Source organism: Erigeron canadensis, chromosome 8, assembly GCF_010389155.1.
Source record: "Erigeron canadensis isolate Cc75 chromosome 8, C_canadensis_v1, whole genome shotgun sequence".
In the NCBI taxonomy this organism is placed as follows: Eukaryota; Viridiplantae; Streptophyta; class Magnoliopsida; order Asterales; family Asteraceae; genus Erigeron; species Erigeron canadensis.
The window spans coordinates 16,865,276-16,882,935 of record NC_057768.1 but is presented as its reverse complement, the minus strand read 5'-3'; the positions used below and the strand labels follow the sequence as shown (position 1 = coordinate 16,882,935).

The following is a 17,660-nucleotide window of genomic DNA, read 5'->3' as shown; positions in this document are numbered from 1 at the left end:
ACATAATCTACAAAAATGCAGATTAATTTAGACAAATGTAGATCCCAAGCTGACCCAGAACCCAGGCTGACCAAGCTGACCAACCAAGCTGACCCAGACCCAAGCTGATCAGAACCTAGGCTGACCAAGCTTGACAAAAGTTTGATTTATTTACAAAAATGCCACCGCTTTTTTTTTTCAAAAAGCCACATGTCACGTTCTGATTAGTTCATATGACATTCTCTCCCTTATCTTCTTAAGACACCTTCTCATTTGATCTCTTATATATATATATATATATGGGAAAGTGAGTATGGGGTTGTCCCCTATCTAAGCTTAGATGAGAAACCTCTCACATTTGGTTTTATAATCATAAAAATCATGGGGGGCCATGTATTTATTTAAAATTCAAACAAATATTAAAATATTTGTATGTGAGGGGTTCCCCATCTAAGCTTAGATGGGGGACAACCCCATACTCATTTTTCCCATATATATATATATATACTAAAACATTAATAGAGCTTCTAAATACTAATCGAGCTTTTAATAATTGAACTTAGTTTTATTACTCGTCGAACTCGAGTGCAAGCCAAACTCGAATTCGTTTTACAGCAAGTTCCTCCGTATTAGTTTGTACAAATGAATGAACGAGCATGCACACAAAAATCCATTCATTTAGTAGAAGGAACATGAACATATCCCCCCTTCGTTCATAAATATTCACAAACATTCGCTTATTAATGTTCATAAATATTCACAAATATTAATGTTCGTGAGTATTCATTCATTTATATGTGTGGGCATTCATTCAATTATATTCATAAACATACATTCGTTTTTTGTTCTTGAACCTCTGTTAGTATATGTTCGTTTATATGTAAAATATAACTTTTATTTATAGTTATATTATTTAGTATTTCTAATATAAATACTTCCTTTAACTCAAACCCAGAGTTAGTTTGGTTAATGTAACATCCAAACTTTAAAAATTTCTGATTTCAAAATTTTTCATATTAAAAACCACACAAGGTAGAAAAGGTCTTATTAAATGTAAACATTGCCAACCGACAGGTAAAGTTGACCACAAATGTTTTAAATGGTGTTATTACTAGTCAATCCCACAACATCAATTCAAGAAACCAGAAATGAATACAATCCATGGGCTAACAGAAACCCGAAATGAAAGGTAATATTAAATGTCTAAATGTATCTAGTAACTAAGGCCTCCTCAAGACTATGCACTCTAGTCTACCCGCTGCTTCTCACACGATCCTTTATCAATGCTACTCTGCGAGACACAATCGACAAAGTAAAAACAATTGTCAGCTTATAAAGCCGAGTAAGATAAAGGCATTATATAAATATATTCCCAAAAGCAGTTTATTGAAAACGGTTACATTTGTATATTTCGCCATGGTTACCCCAACTCAAGCAACTCGCCCAAATTAACAGTACACAAACCCCGAATTGGATCAACCCAAAATTTTTATATATGTTTATCACATGCACTTTACATCAATTTATCTCAATAGTCATAACCTGCAACCAATTATTACACGTACACAACAAATATACCACAGATAGGATAACCGGTAAATCCAATGCATGTGTCTATCATATCACACATCAGGTTACTCCAACAAATATAACCTTCAGTAAATTATTAACACATATACAACATATAGGATTAGCCCACAAATCCTATCAATGTGCCTAGCAATTCAGCTCATATGGATTCCTATTGCAAGAAATCCTATCTCCATTCCACTGGAAAACAACATAATGTCAATTACACGATACACTACGAGATAGCAAAGTGCTACTTATACGATACACTATAGAATGACATAGTCTCCATTACACGATACACTATGGGTTAAGGTATGGTCAATTACACGATACACTATTTATTCTCAAGTATTCACTATTTCTTTAGATTAGCAACAACACAAGCTACCTTACACATTTCAGGGCTCTTACACGTACACAAGTGATCACGGCAACTCTATGGTTACTAGTGTTACTACAAGCAACTAAATCTATCAACAAAGCTCAATGACATGAAATTACACGTTCAATGTCAACATATATAGTATAATAACACAGTTTATGGGATAACACAACAAATTCCAAGTACACTATGCAAATCAAGAAGACTCAATCACCTCCCGTCAAGTTCAACCTCCATAATCGAACATGAGGTGAGTCAAGACAATTACATTGGCAACTATCAAAACCCATGCTGCACGTGCACATCTAAAAATAATCCCGTGTAGCTTCATAACCTATATATCCTTTAATACCCTCCTGTATTAGCTAAACATCAATAGAGCATAAAGGTAGCAACACACATGACATTACCAGAAACTACATATAGGTCCATATATTCAATCCTCACATCATAAGTTCCTGTAACTGGATCCTACAAGAACCCTCCCAATACAGCCAATCACATAAAGGACTCGAGATTTCATTTAGCTAATTCATATTTAATAGGAACACATTTTGATTATGTCTCACAGGGGAAATCCGATATCTTACCTCAAATGATGCTTAGAAATGCACAAAAGCTGATTATAGAGCTTGCTAGATGTTCCCACGACCTATGGACATGATGTACAAGCTTAGGTTAGAGAACCAATCATAGAATCAGCACAGCGACCAGTTCAGCGACTGATCAAAAGAGTCACTAGTGAATGAGAGCTGATAGATTAGCACAGCGACCAACTTAGGGACTGTTCAGCAACAGATAGACTTAACAGAGACTAGGTCAGTGACTAAGACAGCGACCAAAAACTCAGCAATAACCAAGACACATTTCACAAAACTAGGCTGTCTTTGAGAGGCTTTTTAGTGTACATCCCGAATGTTTCAAGACATGAGCTTCTTACACCATCTAACACTACATATTAAGAGTATCTTTGAATTTTTCCAGAATTTTTTCAATAAGTGTTACTTGCTCAAAAGGTCTATCATATCCAGCCACATCAGCTTTCGTCCAGAATCTGATACTTTCTGGAAATCAGTGTTTTCAGCCCATTTTTAGGCAGAATTAAGGAAAACTTTATTCTAGGCGAATTTAGTAGACACATAGAGGTTTTCAAAAACATAAGATTCATCTTCTAACTCATTCATATGAATTAACTATGATTTTTATAACATGACTGAAATTTCAGACCAAATAACACCTTGTTTTCGCAAATCCTTTCGACCCCTAATCGACCCAAACCAAAACCCCATTGTTTCCAGATCACAAAAATGATTATATCAGGCCATGTTTATGCCATAAAATCGGCCATCAAACCCTCTTGGGTATTGGGACTCAGTTGACCAACAATATAACCCTAAAACGTTAACTTTCGATTATGAAATCAATTATACAAACCATAGAACCTAATCCAGATTTAATCATCACTTCAAAACCTGAAAACGACAATATAATGAATTAAAAATACTACCTTTAACCTGGACTTGATGAAAGGAACGATTTAAAGCTCAAAACAACCTCGAATTTTTACCGAAAAGCTTCTAGATCGCAAAGAGGGATGAGGGAGAGTTTGTGGCGGCACTATTTGGGGAGAATGAGATGGATTAGGGCTGATTCTAACCTAGAACTCCAGCCAACACTTTCCTAAGTCGTCACCCTAAGTCCCTCGAGTTCTAACTCCAAGCAATAAGACCCTAACTATGTCATTAAACATAGTTAACTAGCATAAAGCATTATAATCATAATATTTTCACAAAATATATCATAACACATAATAACACATCTTAAATATTATAATTAGTCAATTTAAACACATATTAGTTTCTACACATATGAAAATATCACGAAGCATGTTAACCGACCACTGGTCAACATACACGAAAATAAGATTTAGGATGTTACAGTTCACTAAATGTTTTTAAAGAAATTGAAACCGATCAAATTAATATGAATTTAAAGAAATTGAAATCTGAATGAATTATAAACTTTTCGTGTTTGGTTGACCGAAAATGGAATGGAATGAAATTCATAATATAAATATAATAATAATTGATAGTTATGTTTTTGTACGAACTCTAGGTCAATTTTATTGTATGTAAGAAACCCGGCTAAAATAGTTAATGTGACATAGTTGATTATGTGGAGCCGGTTGCTTACCACGTGGGATAAATAACTCTTTTAGAAACACAAATTTTTTTATATCATCACAAATTTCTCTGGCACGTTTCTCACTCTCTCTCATTGACCAAACTACTTTTTTCTTCTTTCTTTCTTATTCCTTTTTTGAATCATTAATAACAACGATATACGCTATTTACTAAAAAAAATGATTGAGATGATTGTAGATTCAGAGTCCAAACCCGGATGATGATTATGATGATGTTGCTCATTTACTGATGGGGTCGCCGGAAGTGGTGGTGGTGGTGGTGGTGATGGGTGGTCGGAAAACGATGGTGATTAAATCATAGCTACACTGGTAGAGATCTCAGGCCGAAAGTAATCAACGAAAGTGTTAAGATTAGAGAGAGCATGGAGTTGAGAGATGGATGTGGTTCATTCACCATCGTAATCGTCATCCTTTCACTTTTCCGATATGAAGCAGCTCAAGTTTTAATGATGATGATGATGTTGAATGAATTTAAAAGTTTGTTGCCGGCAGCGATATAGCACCCCGTTTCCGGTCAGTAGAGAAGTCGCCGGATTCTGGTGATCTTTGCAGTTTTCCGATGAATCTTTCCAGTTTCCGGTGACTTTCTCTAGATTCCGGCAACTTTTTCCAGTTTTCCAATGGTTCTTGACTCGATTTCACTCGATGCTGATCAATTCCACCCCTCTTCTCCTCTCGTTATCATGTTGCAAGCTCTCATACATTTTATGCAAACCCAAACCCCTCCGCCTGCTGCTGACATTGAATTATTAAACTGTATCTATATCTACTGTATCTATATCTACTTCCATGTCATTTTCGATCTTGAAGAAGAAAATGGTAGCAAAGATCTGACCATCATCCTTACCAACAAGATCTGATCGTAGATCTACTACTACCACAACGACGTTGTATTCGACCACACCATCCTAGATCCGCTACAACCAACACCTTACACACCGTGCATAGTGATGTCGCCGTATCACCACCCTTTGACGGAAAAATGGTTTGCCAAGGTTTGCCGGGAAAACTACAAGTGGTATATCGTGCTTAGTGTATATATATATATACATATATTAATGTATGTGTATATAAACTTCTAGTTTTCATTGATTTTGGTTTTTGGGATTCAATTTTGTAATGTGTATATAGATTTGTATAGGAAACTGATTGATACATACAAGTTTTTTTATTTACTCGTATACAAAATCCAGCCAAATATGCCACATAAGCAGTCAACAGATCAAACTGAAAATGGTGATCGGTTAACTTCTTACCCGGTAACTTTTGTTTACTATAGGACTCTTGAACAAGTTTCCTGAATACAATAAAGCTGACTTAAAGTTCGTGCACACAATAACTTTTGGTGATTAGTTGACTACTTATCCTTGATATTAATAAAATAAAAAATATTTTATTAACATTTATAGTTTTTATTAAATAATAATATTTTTATAAAATAATAAACTTTATATAAAACTAACATTCATTTTTAAATAAATAAATATTATAAAAATTAAATATTTTTTATAAGTTAATAATTAAAATATATAAAATACTAATAACGTTCTATAAAGTTATAATTTATTTCCCATATTATTTTATAATAAATTGTAATAATTATAATAATAATCATAATTTATTGTCAAAAAATAATCATTTACAATAAAATTATTATCCTCTTTAATAAGAGAATAGAATGTGAATTGTGACATTTTTGTCTTATTTGAAACAACTTACCGTATGCTATATATATATATGGTATTTAGCATTTGTAAAACAAAAATTATCCTGAGTGCAGTGATAGATTTTTTTTTTTTTTTTGGTAAGGCAATAATTATATAAAACTAAAAGTTAATTACAAAGTAAAGCTCTACAAACCAAAGATTTGCACGTAGCAACCAATTGGCCATAAGCAAAGAATACCAATAAACACAAAACAACAACCTACACTATGATTAACACATAAAAGACTACCGAAATCTAAAACAAAAACTAATGCTTACAATGGATTCTACCACATCAATCTTTCATCTTCCAAGGCGCAATGCACCATTCAATCCATTTAAGAGGTTGTTTTTTCATTCTATTTGATATCCAAAACTACGAAATAACTTGAATTTCATCACAAACCTTATGTAAAATTCTCTTTCCTATCTTCAAAACCTTCTTGTTTCTAGCTCTCCAAATAGTATATAGCATTGACCAAACTACGGCTTTCCAAATCATTATTTGTTTCTCATTAAAACCAATTACCCCATTATGGTTGAGTAGTTTCTCTACCGAAAAATATATTAAAATCACTCATCCTCTATTATTTAAAAATATTTGTCCACCCTCTAGCAACTCTTTAACAAGTTACAAAACAATGGTCGATTGTTTCAATTACATCATTAGAACAAGGACAAAGTGTAGAGTGAAGGTCAATACCTAAATAGTCAAGCCATGATCTCACCGGTATTTTCTTTTGTTTAATTCTCCAAATTATAATGCTTACTTTTCTAGGCACCAAGTAATTCCAACTTGTTTCTAAATTTGAGCTATGGTTGATAGGAATTACCTCATCAATAAGCTTTCTTAATTCTTTCACCACGAATTTTTCATGCTCCACAAGATTCCATTTTCAACAATCTTTTTTATCCTGTCGAGGTGTCTTTTGTTGAATTAGGTTAGTCAAAGTATGGAGTTCGCCTAGACCTCTTCCTCTAACTTCCCTCAACCAATTCTATTTCCACTCCCAAACTTCGCCATTCTAACTTCCTTTTTTGCCAACTTTAACTTTCTTATTAATCTCAAGATGATATAGTCTACTGAAATTAGATTCTAACAGTGTATGTTTCCACCCATGGATCTTTCCAAAAATAAGTATCTAAACCATCGCCCAACACTTTTGAAAATGACATAATGAAAGGTATGTTTAATTTGTCGATTTCATTGCCAACTCGAATAATATTACTCCAAACCCCTTTCTTTTCATTAGAAGTCACATTACCCTTAAGTCCGTCATCTACTCCATGTATACTTTTAATTACTTTACACCAAAGGCTTTCATCCTCAACATGAAATCTCCACCACCATTTACCTAATAAACCCATATTAGCACTTTTTAAAGTGACAACATTTAATCCGCTAATCTCAAAACTTTTTTGCACGTTCTCCCATTTCACCCAAGCCATTTTCTTAGTTTCATCATTGCCACCCAAAAAAAAACATCTTCCAATCTTTTCAAGATTTTTTAACACTCCAACCGGCACCCGGTACAGTGAAAAGTAATAAAGTGGTAAACTTCCAAGAACCGACTTGACTAGTTTTAGTCTCCCACCATATAACATGTAACCTTTCCAACCCGACAACTTCTTTTTAAACTTGTTTTCAACCACATTCCACTTTCTAATATAGTTCATATTCACACCAATTATGAGACCCAAATACTTGCGAGAATGACCCACTAACACACCCCATCCTACTTGCAAATATCTCCACCTCGTTATTTTCTACTCTAATACCAAACACCTTGCTTTTATTAGTATTTATTTTCAAACCCGCCACTTCTTGAACACACTTTAAGATTCTCATCAAGTTTCTAGCATTATTCACGTTCCATTCCCTAGAAAAATATAGCATCATCCGCATATTGCAAATGCGAGACAGTAAGATTATTGCTCCCAACTTTGACTTTGAAAAATTTCTTTGTAACTGCTTCTTTGACCATCACACTTATCCCTTCCGCGACAATGAGAAAAAAAATGGTGCTAGCGGGTCACCTTGCCGAACCCCCTTTTCAATACAAAACTCACTTGTCGGTGCACCACTTACCGAAATTGAGATTGAAGCTGTAGACATACAAGAATATAACCATTCACACGAGTTTACCTTTAAAAACTCGGTGTAATTTTCTAATTTTAACCACCGCCACCGTCATTACACCGCTACATCGCCACCACCACTAGTCACCGCCACCACCGCCACCGTCGTTACACCGCTACACCGCACATGTAATTTTCTAATTTTAACCAACAAATGTAAAAAAATTAGTTGAAATAGATATGTAAATAATGTATTCATATAATACATACATGTGGACATACATCAAAATTCTATTTTAATTTGGTTTTTTGGATATTGAATCAAGCGGTTTTTGGGTTTCCCATTTTTTTTTCACACCTCTAAGTTAAATTTTGTGATTGTTAAATCAAGTAAGATGAAACCGATGTAAAAAAATAACGGAAATGAAAATATGGTTGTCTAACATTCAATTTAGGGGAAAGACCTCTCATATCTTAATTTTTTATTTAATAAAAATTATGAGAGCTAATCATTTATTCATTATGAGAGCTAATCATTTATTCATTATTTAATAAAAATTATGAGAGCTTAATTTTAAAATGTATATATTTAATATGTCAAACGTTTTTGCGGGTTTATCATATTGATTTTATTTAAGGTTTTTTAAGATTTCGTCTATCTCTATTTTTGATTTAACTTATCCATATTTTTATAATGGTTTTATTTGCTTTGTTTTTTACCTCACCTCGTATGACCTTTAGGATTTTACCACGTCGCAACCCTTTTTGGTTTTCCTTGCACAACTGTCTGCGAGTCTGCTTTTTTTTATTAAATAAAACATATATTTATTTATGTTTGATATAACAAACATAGACATATACGAGTATTTATATTCTTTTTTATCTTTGATATAACAAACATAGACATATATTTATATATTCTTTTTTATGTTTTTAATTGTCTGTCATTATGTACCACTATTTTGTTTCAATCGCACTTTTCTCCTCTGTGGTTTGTCTGCTAGCCTACCTAATTTCTTTTTAAATAACTGCGCTGCTGCCTGCTAAAATGTATATATTTAATATGTCAAACGTTTTTACGGGTTTATCATATTGTTTTTATTTAAAAAAATTTAAGACTTCGTCTATCCCTATTTTTGATTTAACTTATCCATATTTTTATAATGGTTTTATTTGCTTTGTTATTTACATCATCCCGTATTACCTTTAGGATTTTACCACGTCGTAACGAGTCTGCTGTTTTTTTATTACATAAAACATATATTTATTTATGTTTGATATAACAAACATAAACATATACGAGTATTTATATTCTATTTTATCTTTGATATAACAAACATATATTTATATATTCTTTTTATGTTTTTAATTGTCTGTCAATACCATTATGTACCACTATTTTGTTTCAATCGCACTTTTCTCTTCTGTGGTTTATCTGCTAGCCTACCTAAACTTTTTTTTTTAAGTAGCTGCCTACTAGCCTGCTTAAATTTAAAATGTATATATTTAATATGTCAAACGTTTTTACGAGTTTATCATATTGATTTTATCTAAGGTTTTTTAAGATTTCGTCTATCTCAATTTTTGATTTAACTTATCCATATTTTTATAATGGTTTTATGTGCTTTGTTTTTTTTATCTCACCCCGTATTACCTTTCAAATTTTACCACGTCGCAACCCTTTTTAGTTTTTCTTGTGCAGCTACCTGCCAGTCTGTTTTTTTTTATTAAATACAGCATATATTTATTTATGTTTGATATAACAAACATAGACATATACGAGTATTTATATTCTTTTTATTTTTGATATAACAAACATAGACATATATTTATATTCTTTTTTATGTTTTTAATTGTCTGTCAATACCATTATGTACCACTATTTTATTTCAATCGCACTTTTCTTCTTTGTGGTTTTAATTAATATGTTAAAAACTTATATTCAATTATTTTTTATCGTGCTTTTCTCCTGTGGTTTTAGCTAATATATTCACAACTTAAATTAATTTTTTATTTTCATTTCGTTACTAAAAACTTTTATAAACGTTTGTGGTATTTATTTTAGACAAATATGTATTTCATGTGTCGAAGCTTTTACTAAGATATATAGCGACACATGCATTATCAATCTAACCACAATAAATGATACCACGTAATGCATAGAGGTAACCTAACGTGGTTTTGCTATTATATATATTTTTTAAGCAAACCTATCAATGACATAATGTTTTTTTAATTAAACGGTTGAAGATTCAACTTAATTACGCTAGAATAATAGGTGTTTCAACTTGACAGTTAAAACTTCACAAAGCCGGGCCTATTTTTACTAGTATAAATAAAAGGGAAGTGATAATCGTACCACATTTTTTGATGCATTTACCACACTGTACATATTTTATAGCATACTGTACAATTATGTAATGTATCACAGTGGTAAATTAATCAAATTCTGTGGTAAGAATATCACTTCCCTAAATAAAAATACGAGGAGGATTAGGTTAAGATTAACTTTAAGTAATGAAAGATTGTTAGTTGGGTTGCTAGTAGTGAAAGACCAGATGTAGTGACTCCACAGAGAAAAAGAAAAAGAGTATCCATTTCCAAACCCCCATAATTCCCCTTTTTCTTCTTTGATTATTTATCTCTTGTTTCTTCAATTCCATCATCAATTAATCAAAACAGTAACAATGTTAGCTGCTGCACCTGCACCTCCTCAATCATTCTCATTCCCCCTCAAATCATCAAGATTCATTCCCTTATCAAAAAATAATACATTCTTTATCATCCCACCTAAAAGAAAACAACACCACTCACTCACACTTATCAAATCATCACAAGAATATAATGATACCCAACAGCCTTCTTCTTCTTCTTCATCTTTAGAACCACCCAATCAAACAAAATCCCCACTTTCTGTATTTCTTGATATTCCAAGAAACTTATGGAAACAAACTTTACGCCCTTTAAGCGATTTCGGGTTTGGTCAAAGGAGCATTTGGGAAGGTGGGGTTGGTTTGTTTTTGGTCTCTGGGACTGTTTTGTTTGCACTTACTTTAGTTTGGTTAAGAGCTTTTCAATTGAGATCAAGATTTAGAAAGTATCTTGCTGTTTTTGAATTTTCTCAAGCTTCTGGGATTTCAACTGGTACTCAAGTTCGAATTCGCGGTGTTACCGTTGGTAATGTGATTCGGGTTAATCCCTCTTTGAAAAGTATTGAAGCTGTTGTTGAGGTTGGTCCCTCGGTTCCTAACTTTCTTTATTATAGTGCTTTACTTTATATGCATTCTAGTTAAGTTAGAGTCATTACTTGTTACCTTTTTGTGTAATTCCCGACCGATTGTAGTTAACATTGTTGTATTAACTAGTGGTGCCAAAGAACACCCATTATGTTTTTGGTAATCATGGGTGTTCTACTCGCCAGACTAATCCCAAGAGTTAACTCACTTTGCGAGCCCAAAGTCAGAGCATGAGAGCCTCTGTAGGGTACTAGGGTATCTTAATTTATGAAAAACATGTTTACCCAAAAAAAGATACATTTAAGGATGAAAGTATGTTACATTTAGGTGCAGTTATCGATAAGTTAGAAATACATGAAAAATATCTAAGTATGTTACATACAATGGTTGAAAGTGAAAATATGACCATGGGAAATAATGTCAATATATGTTACATTATGTTAAAATTACCAAGTTTGATTATGTATTAGTTAGATTACTTTATATGTTTGCAATGTAGGTTGAGGATGATAGAACTATCATACCAAGGAATTCGTTGATTGAGGTGAATCAATCCGGGCTCTTGATGGAGACTATGATTGATATTACTCCAAGAGATCCAATTCCTTCACCTTCTTTTGGGCCATTGGATCCGGATTGTGTTAAAGAGGGTTTGATTGTGTGTGATAGACAAAAGTTGCGAGGGTATCAAGGTGTGAGTTTGGATGCACTAGTTGGGATATTTACTCGGATTGGACGGGAAGTGGAGCAAATAGGTGTTGCTAATACGTATGCATTGGCGGAACGAGCTTCCGTTGTTATTGAAGAAGCAAGGCCTTTGCTACTAAAGGTGTGTTATGCTTATCTTACAGTCATTTCTTGATAATATTGTAAAGGGTATCTGAATTTGCGTTTATAAAGTGATATATGATATTACATATTCAGAATCAATATAATATAAATTAATGATAGAAGAAAGTGTTTTGATGTGTTAACGGATTCTGATCATTTAAGACTGAACATAGAATAACCAAAATTTACATTTCTCACCTACAAAAAGATAAACTTCCTGTACACGAGTGAAAGCCACAAGAAATAAGTTACATAAAGTGTGAAAGCTATTATGTTTTACTCTTAGATAATCAGTTATGCAACTGATATGAAAGCTTAGTTTAAAGAATCAGAATACAATAAATAAGAATTTGTTCAACCAAACCTTGAATAACTGATTACTTTAATCTACGACTTGATATTCAATTTAGAATGATCCAAACACCCCGTAGTCTATTACTGGCACTTTGATATAGGTAAATATATTTTCAGAGTGGGTAGATTATTCTAGTTAAACAAATTGTGTCACCTAGTTCTTCAAGTGTGATTATGTGGACCCTGATTCATGATTTAATCAAAAAAGTTAGCATGAAAACCACCTCCCCAAAAATTAAAATTAAAAAGTGAACCTCGGAGGCGAAGTTGGGTGGAGATGCAAGTTCAAACCTTTTCTAATGCTAGGCTTCCAAAACAAGGGAGAATAACACAGATACAACACCTAAATGTTTACGAAGGTAGAATCTCAATCACTTTACCTCCAAACATTCAAAATAGATAACAGTTTAAGGTCACATCCAAGTACCTTTAGAATAACTTTTTGGCAACTACATAAGGAGAAAACGGCAGTACAAAAATGTACCCCCCCAAACATCCGTACAAAAGTATTGCCACTTTCCTTCTAGGATTGTTAAAAAATTGCAACATTTCTTATAGTATACTCATACTAACTTTATTATGGCCTACAAGTTCTATTTGATTTTTATCGTTAAGGGGAATTTTAGTCCTTTGATCAATCTTTTTAAACTATTAGATATCAAATTGGATGAGGCTTACTATTATGTATTTCTGTGGAGGTATATGTGTCCTTTGTAGGGCTATAATTGGCTTGTGAGAGGATGTTTGGATGCGCATTTTGTTAAAGAGAATAAATTACATAGTGGCACAATTATTCGTACATTTTGTATCCAATGGGTCTTTAAACACAAGCTTTTGGTAGTTGAGTCATCTTGACAATGCTAAGCCAAAGGCCCTTTTTGGATGTGCATTAAAAATAATTATTTCGAGTGCTGGTTAACACTAATCATTTATTTCCGGTTTTGGTTCTGCAACTCCACAATTGAAATATGCTGCCAAATATCCTCTTAGACACATATGTGACATGACTAAAAGATAAAGCACACCATGTGAGTTCCAGAAACCCGCAATGAATTAACGTTGAAAAGCTTCATTGAAACATTCGCTAATATGGGAGATCTTTCCTTCACAGCAATACAGATTTGCACATTTTTTTCAAATGTTGAACATCGTGTGGTGATATTGGAAACAAGACAAAATGTCATATGTGGTGTGATTGTGCAGTAACCTTTGAGATAATGTGTAAAAGATATCAACATAATTTCATTTCTCAATTCGTACACAATGATTCAATTATGCACAATTAGGCTTAAGAGTTCTTAGAAACTGAAAATTTGTTTGCATTGATGGAATGTCTCCTAGGATGAGATGTCTCTCAAAGCATGGTGCCAGCCTTAAAACGTTATGCGATTGCCGTTAGCCTTCTTTTAGAGATATTATAAAATTTAAGATACTTGAAGGTTCTTTTACTAGAAATTTGTTTTAATTAAAGCGTCTTATACCTGTATATGCAAATCTTGTGTAACTAATCATTTTCTATTTCATGATGACGGCGAGTCATAGTACAAAAGAAATGACTCTTCAACAATGGTACTCATGTATTCTCATTCACCAATTTTCTCAGATTCAGGCCATGGCTGAGGATGTTCAGCCTATGCTATCCGAGGTTCGCGATAGTGGTTTGCTACAGGAAGTTGAAACTTTGACTAAAAGTTTAACTCAAGCAACAGAGGATTTACGGTAAAGAATGTTTTCATGCATCATTGTCCACTTTTATTTTGGTATGTAATTTCCATATTATTGTATGCTTGTAATTTGGCAGAAAGGCGCATTCTTCTATTATGACTCCAGAGAACACCGAATTGATTCAGAAGTCGATATATACCCTTGTATTTACTTTGAAGAACATCGAGGTTCGTAACCTCATCAACCATGTTTTGTTTTAAATTTTTTTTTTCTATTGACACCCATTTGTTTAAGGCTGGCTTGTAAAGGTTCTCTTCAAAACGAGTTTAGGTTGAAATCTGTCATTTATATAATAATCTATTTGATTGCTTTGGGTTGAGTCACAAGAACACGTAGTTGTCCATTTTTATTTTCTGTTTTTAGAAATACTTGAAATTTTCATTATGATTTACAAAAAATAGTATATTTATAATACCAGTTTCAACTTCTTGGTAAGACAATTTAGGGAGTTGAAAGAATTCAACCTGTTAACTCTTTTAGCAAAAATAATATATATGACCCATTTGTAAGCATAGTTGGCCAATTTATAAAACAATTTTTTAATTTTTTTGGATAACAATTTCCTTTTTCAGAGTATAAGCTCCGATATTTTGGGATTCACGGGCGATGAAGCTACCAGGAAAAATTTGAAGTTGGTCATCAAGTCACTCAGTAGGCTATTGTGAAGACCGAATTCTTTAAATTTAGAACCATTCCTAACTGTAAAAATGTTCATAGATCCTGTTGTGATCCGGCTTTTTAGTATGTCAGGCAGGTTCAATAGTATGGCCTGTTTGCAACCGTGTGATACTGCGCGTTTTGTTTGTCAAGTTGAAAATTTGAAGTCTTGTAGAAACATTGTGATTGAGACATCATGTATGAGCGAACCTTACATATATTGGCACTTTATATTAGATAAATCTTTTGGATTGTATGAACAAACCAATTCATATTCATATATATACATATATGGAGCTACATGTAGAGAGCAAGGGAGTGATAAATTTAATTCTGCCAGCCTCATATGGCTACATCAATAATCAAGTTATTATCTGCATTTCCAGTGATTGCATAATATAGAATGTGGCCTCAAATTTGGTACATCAGTTTGGAAGAACAGTCCACGTCTTCAAGCCTTGCCAATGAACTCTACATCAAATAAAAGAACGGAATCTGGTGGAATGATGCAAGAACCTACAAATGCACCATTGCAAAAGTATTAGGTTTGATTTTTTATTTCTTATCATAATTTTGTGGATATATAGCTATGGAATCTGTTTACCTCCCTTACAACCAGCTCCTCTCATGCCGTATCCAAGTTGTGGAGGAAGCTTCAACGTCCGTTTTCCTCCTATTATCAGCAACAACCATTAACAGACTTATAGAGCATACTAATTGAAAATTTGGTATAGTGATATACAATATTGGTATATGATCCAGGTTTCAGCTCTGATACCATGGACTTTCGGACTGGGAGGAGTTTGTCACAGATTTATATAAGAATCAAAGAAACAAAAAAGGGATCAACTGAACGAATATTAGTACCAGCAAGCATTGGAGGAACTCCATCACCCCCTAAAATACCTTGATCCCATCCTTTAATCACCTATAGATATAAATACAATAGTAAACTTCAAGATGTAGATCAAAACCTTGCACTAATTAGTACTTACTTATGATAGAGTTGTATGTCTTGTTACCTCACCGACGCCAATGCGAAATGTGAGAGGTTTTCCTCTATTGTAGCTGCTATCAAACACTTTCCCGCTTTCGAGTTTCCCTACATAATGTGCCTGTTTCACCACTAGTAACTTAAATAAGCTAGTTCAAACTACTTTATTAAAAAGCTTTTGGTTTCTGGATTGTTTATATAATAATACTAAGGGCGGTGATCATGCTTTAGCTATATATGATCAAACATGTTTCATATTATTATACTGTAAAACATTATGTTTAGTGGTGTAGGCCTAAAAATATACTGTACGGATATCACCCTGATAATAATAATAAGCAAAAATGAATCTAGAGAAGGATGAATGACCTTGATGAGTTGGCCTTTCTGAGGCTCGGCACCATATCCAACAAGTTTATCACAAAATGCAAGTCCAGAATCAGTAACAGTGAACTGGCATACTTCCTCTGCAGCCGAAGCCGGTTGGGGCGACACGATTGCATCGAAAAACTTAACACAAAGGCTTTCAAAACCAATGACAATGGCTGTTTGCCTTCTTGTTAATTTGAGGAGGAGTTGTTGTTGTTTTGGTTTTGATGAGTGGTGGTTGAGTTTAGAACAAGATGATGAGGAGGTTGGCAATGGTGAGGTGGAGGCTGAGCAGTTAACAATTGGAGAGACAAGGGAAGAAAGATGTGTGGTGGCCATTTTTGCACACTCACAACAAAGAGGAGGCGGGCCTGGATAAGCTTATACCACTCTCTTTTTATATTTTAGGATAAATGCAGAAAATAGAAAGTACATTTCGACCAATTCACGAAAATAACAGTGACGTTTAAAAGTTTTACTTTTTAGAAATGAACTTTCATTTATTTACGAAAATAATAACATTTGACATGCGTACATGATGACATGGACATTTTTTGATTACGTGTCATTTTTTAATGACGTGACATACTATATAACTACAGAAAATATAAAGGACCTTTCGACTAATTTACGAAAATAGCGGTAACTTTTAAAAGTTTCACTTTCTAACAATAAACTCTCATTTATTATTGGATTACTTCAACACCGACGACGGAGATGTTGGAGGTGGAGATGGTTTCTTCTCGATTTCTTCAACTAATTTAGAAAACGACGGCGATTTGTTCGAGTTCGAGCTAACCTCTGGACCTCCGTTATCTAGGTCTATGTCATCTGTCGACGAACTATTCTTAAACGGTCCAGATCCGGCCTATGAAACTCTCGTCTCACCTTGAATTTCCTCAGAATCTCTCTTTGACTAAAACAACGACGTTTTGACATCTAATTTTATTCTTTTTTTTCTCGAGATAGACGAATGAAGAAGAACTAGATCTATGTATCCTTTAAGATCTTCATACACAGCTTTTCAAATTTTTAATGTTTGAAATAGGAAGAGACTCAACAGAAACCAATAAAATTAAGCTGAAATTAATTAGTTCCAGAAGAAAATGACGAGAAAAAAAAAATACCTTGTCAGAACCGATACTGAAACGGAGTTATGTCATTTTTTTGGGGGAAATGACACGGCTGATAAAAATTACGTAATAAATAAATAAAGAATAATTTCATGTCATTAAAAAATGCCACATAATTAAAAAATGTCTACATCATCATGTACACGTGTCAAATGTTACTATTTTGGTGAATAAATGAAAGTTCATTTCTAAAAAGTAAAACTTTTAAAGGTCACTGCTATTTTCGTGAATTAGCCGAAAGGTGCTTTCTATTTTCTGCCAAAAAATTTAAACATAGAAAACTGCAAGTTGTTAAGTTTTTTTTTTATATTCGACATAAAAAAAAAACTCATCTTTAGATTTTAGTAAGAACAAAATATAAAAATAGAGTATTGTCTTGAATATGTATTTTTTAGGCTTATTATTCTAAATTAATATTCAGATAAAATAAATAAAGATTA

The 17,660-nt window shown here is 33.1% G+C and overlaps 2 protein-coding genes and 1 long non-coding RNA gene across 3 annotated transcripts; 1 reads left to right on the top strand and 2 right to left on the bottom strand.

The window, feature by feature from the left end:
- Positions 1–1,059: 1,059 nt before the first annotated feature.
- On the bottom strand, positions 1,060–3,594 carry LOC122578896. Its single transcript, XR_006320561.1, has 3 exons — positions 3,441–3,594; positions 2,524–2,585; positions 1,060–1,270 (listed from the first exon to the last, which is right to left on the bottom strand). It is a non-coding gene; the product is annotated as an uncharacterized LOC122578896 (long non-coding RNA).
- Positions 3,595–10,479: 6,885 nt separating this feature from the next.
- On the top strand, positions 10,480–14,980 carry LOC122611162 (protein TRIGALACTOSYLDIACYLGLYCEROL 2, chloroplastic). The gene is made up of 5 exons (XM_043784138.1): positions 10,480–11,151; positions 11,657–11,986; positions 13,946–14,061; positions 14,144–14,234; positions 14,640–14,980. Exons 1-5 carry the CDS (start codon positions 10,609–10,611, stop codon positions 14,730–14,732), a joined length of 1,173 nt encoding a protein of 390 aa, XP_043640073.1. The 5' UTR covers positions 10,480–10,608; the 3' UTR covers positions 14,733–14,980.
- Positions 14,924–16,464, bottom strand: LOC122611163 (peptidyl-prolyl cis-trans isomerase FKBP13, chloroplastic). Its single transcript, XM_043784139.1, has 5 exons — positions 16,088–16,464; positions 15,747–15,839; positions 15,592–15,652; positions 15,329–15,397; positions 14,924–15,240 (listed from the first exon to the last, which is right to left on the bottom strand). Exons 1-5 carry the CDS (start codon positions 16,424–16,426, stop codon positions 15,176–15,178), a joined length of 627 nt encoding a protein of 208 aa, XP_043640074.1. The 5' UTR covers positions 16,427–16,464; the 3' UTR covers positions 14,924–15,175.
- Positions 16,465–17,660: the final 1,196 nt, after the last annotated feature.

Coding starts and splice junctions, on each gene's coding strand:
- LOC122611162 (XM_043784138.1), top strand. CDS start 10,609: ATGTTAGCTGCTGCACCTGCACCTCCTCAATCATTCTCATTCCCCCTC. Junction 11,152..11,656: donor GTATTGAAGCTGTTGTTGAG/GTTGGTCCCTCG, acceptor TTTGCAATGTAG/GTTGAGGATGATAGAACTAT. Junction 11,987..13,945: donor CAAGGCCTTTGCTACTAAAG/GTGTGTTATGCT, acceptor CAATTTTCTCAG/ATTCAGGCCATGGCTGAGGA.
- LOC122611163 (XM_043784139.1), bottom strand. CDS start 16,426: ATGGCCACCACACATCTTTCTTCCCTTGTCTCTCCAATTGTTAACTGC. Junction 15,840..16,087: donor AGAAAGGCCAACTCATCAAG/GTCATTCATCCT, acceptor GTGGTGAAACAG/GCACATTATGTAGGGAAACT. Junction 15,653..15,746: donor TTCGCATTGGCGTCGGTGAG/GTAACAAGACAT, acceptor TTATATCTATAG/GTGATTAAAGGATGGGATCA.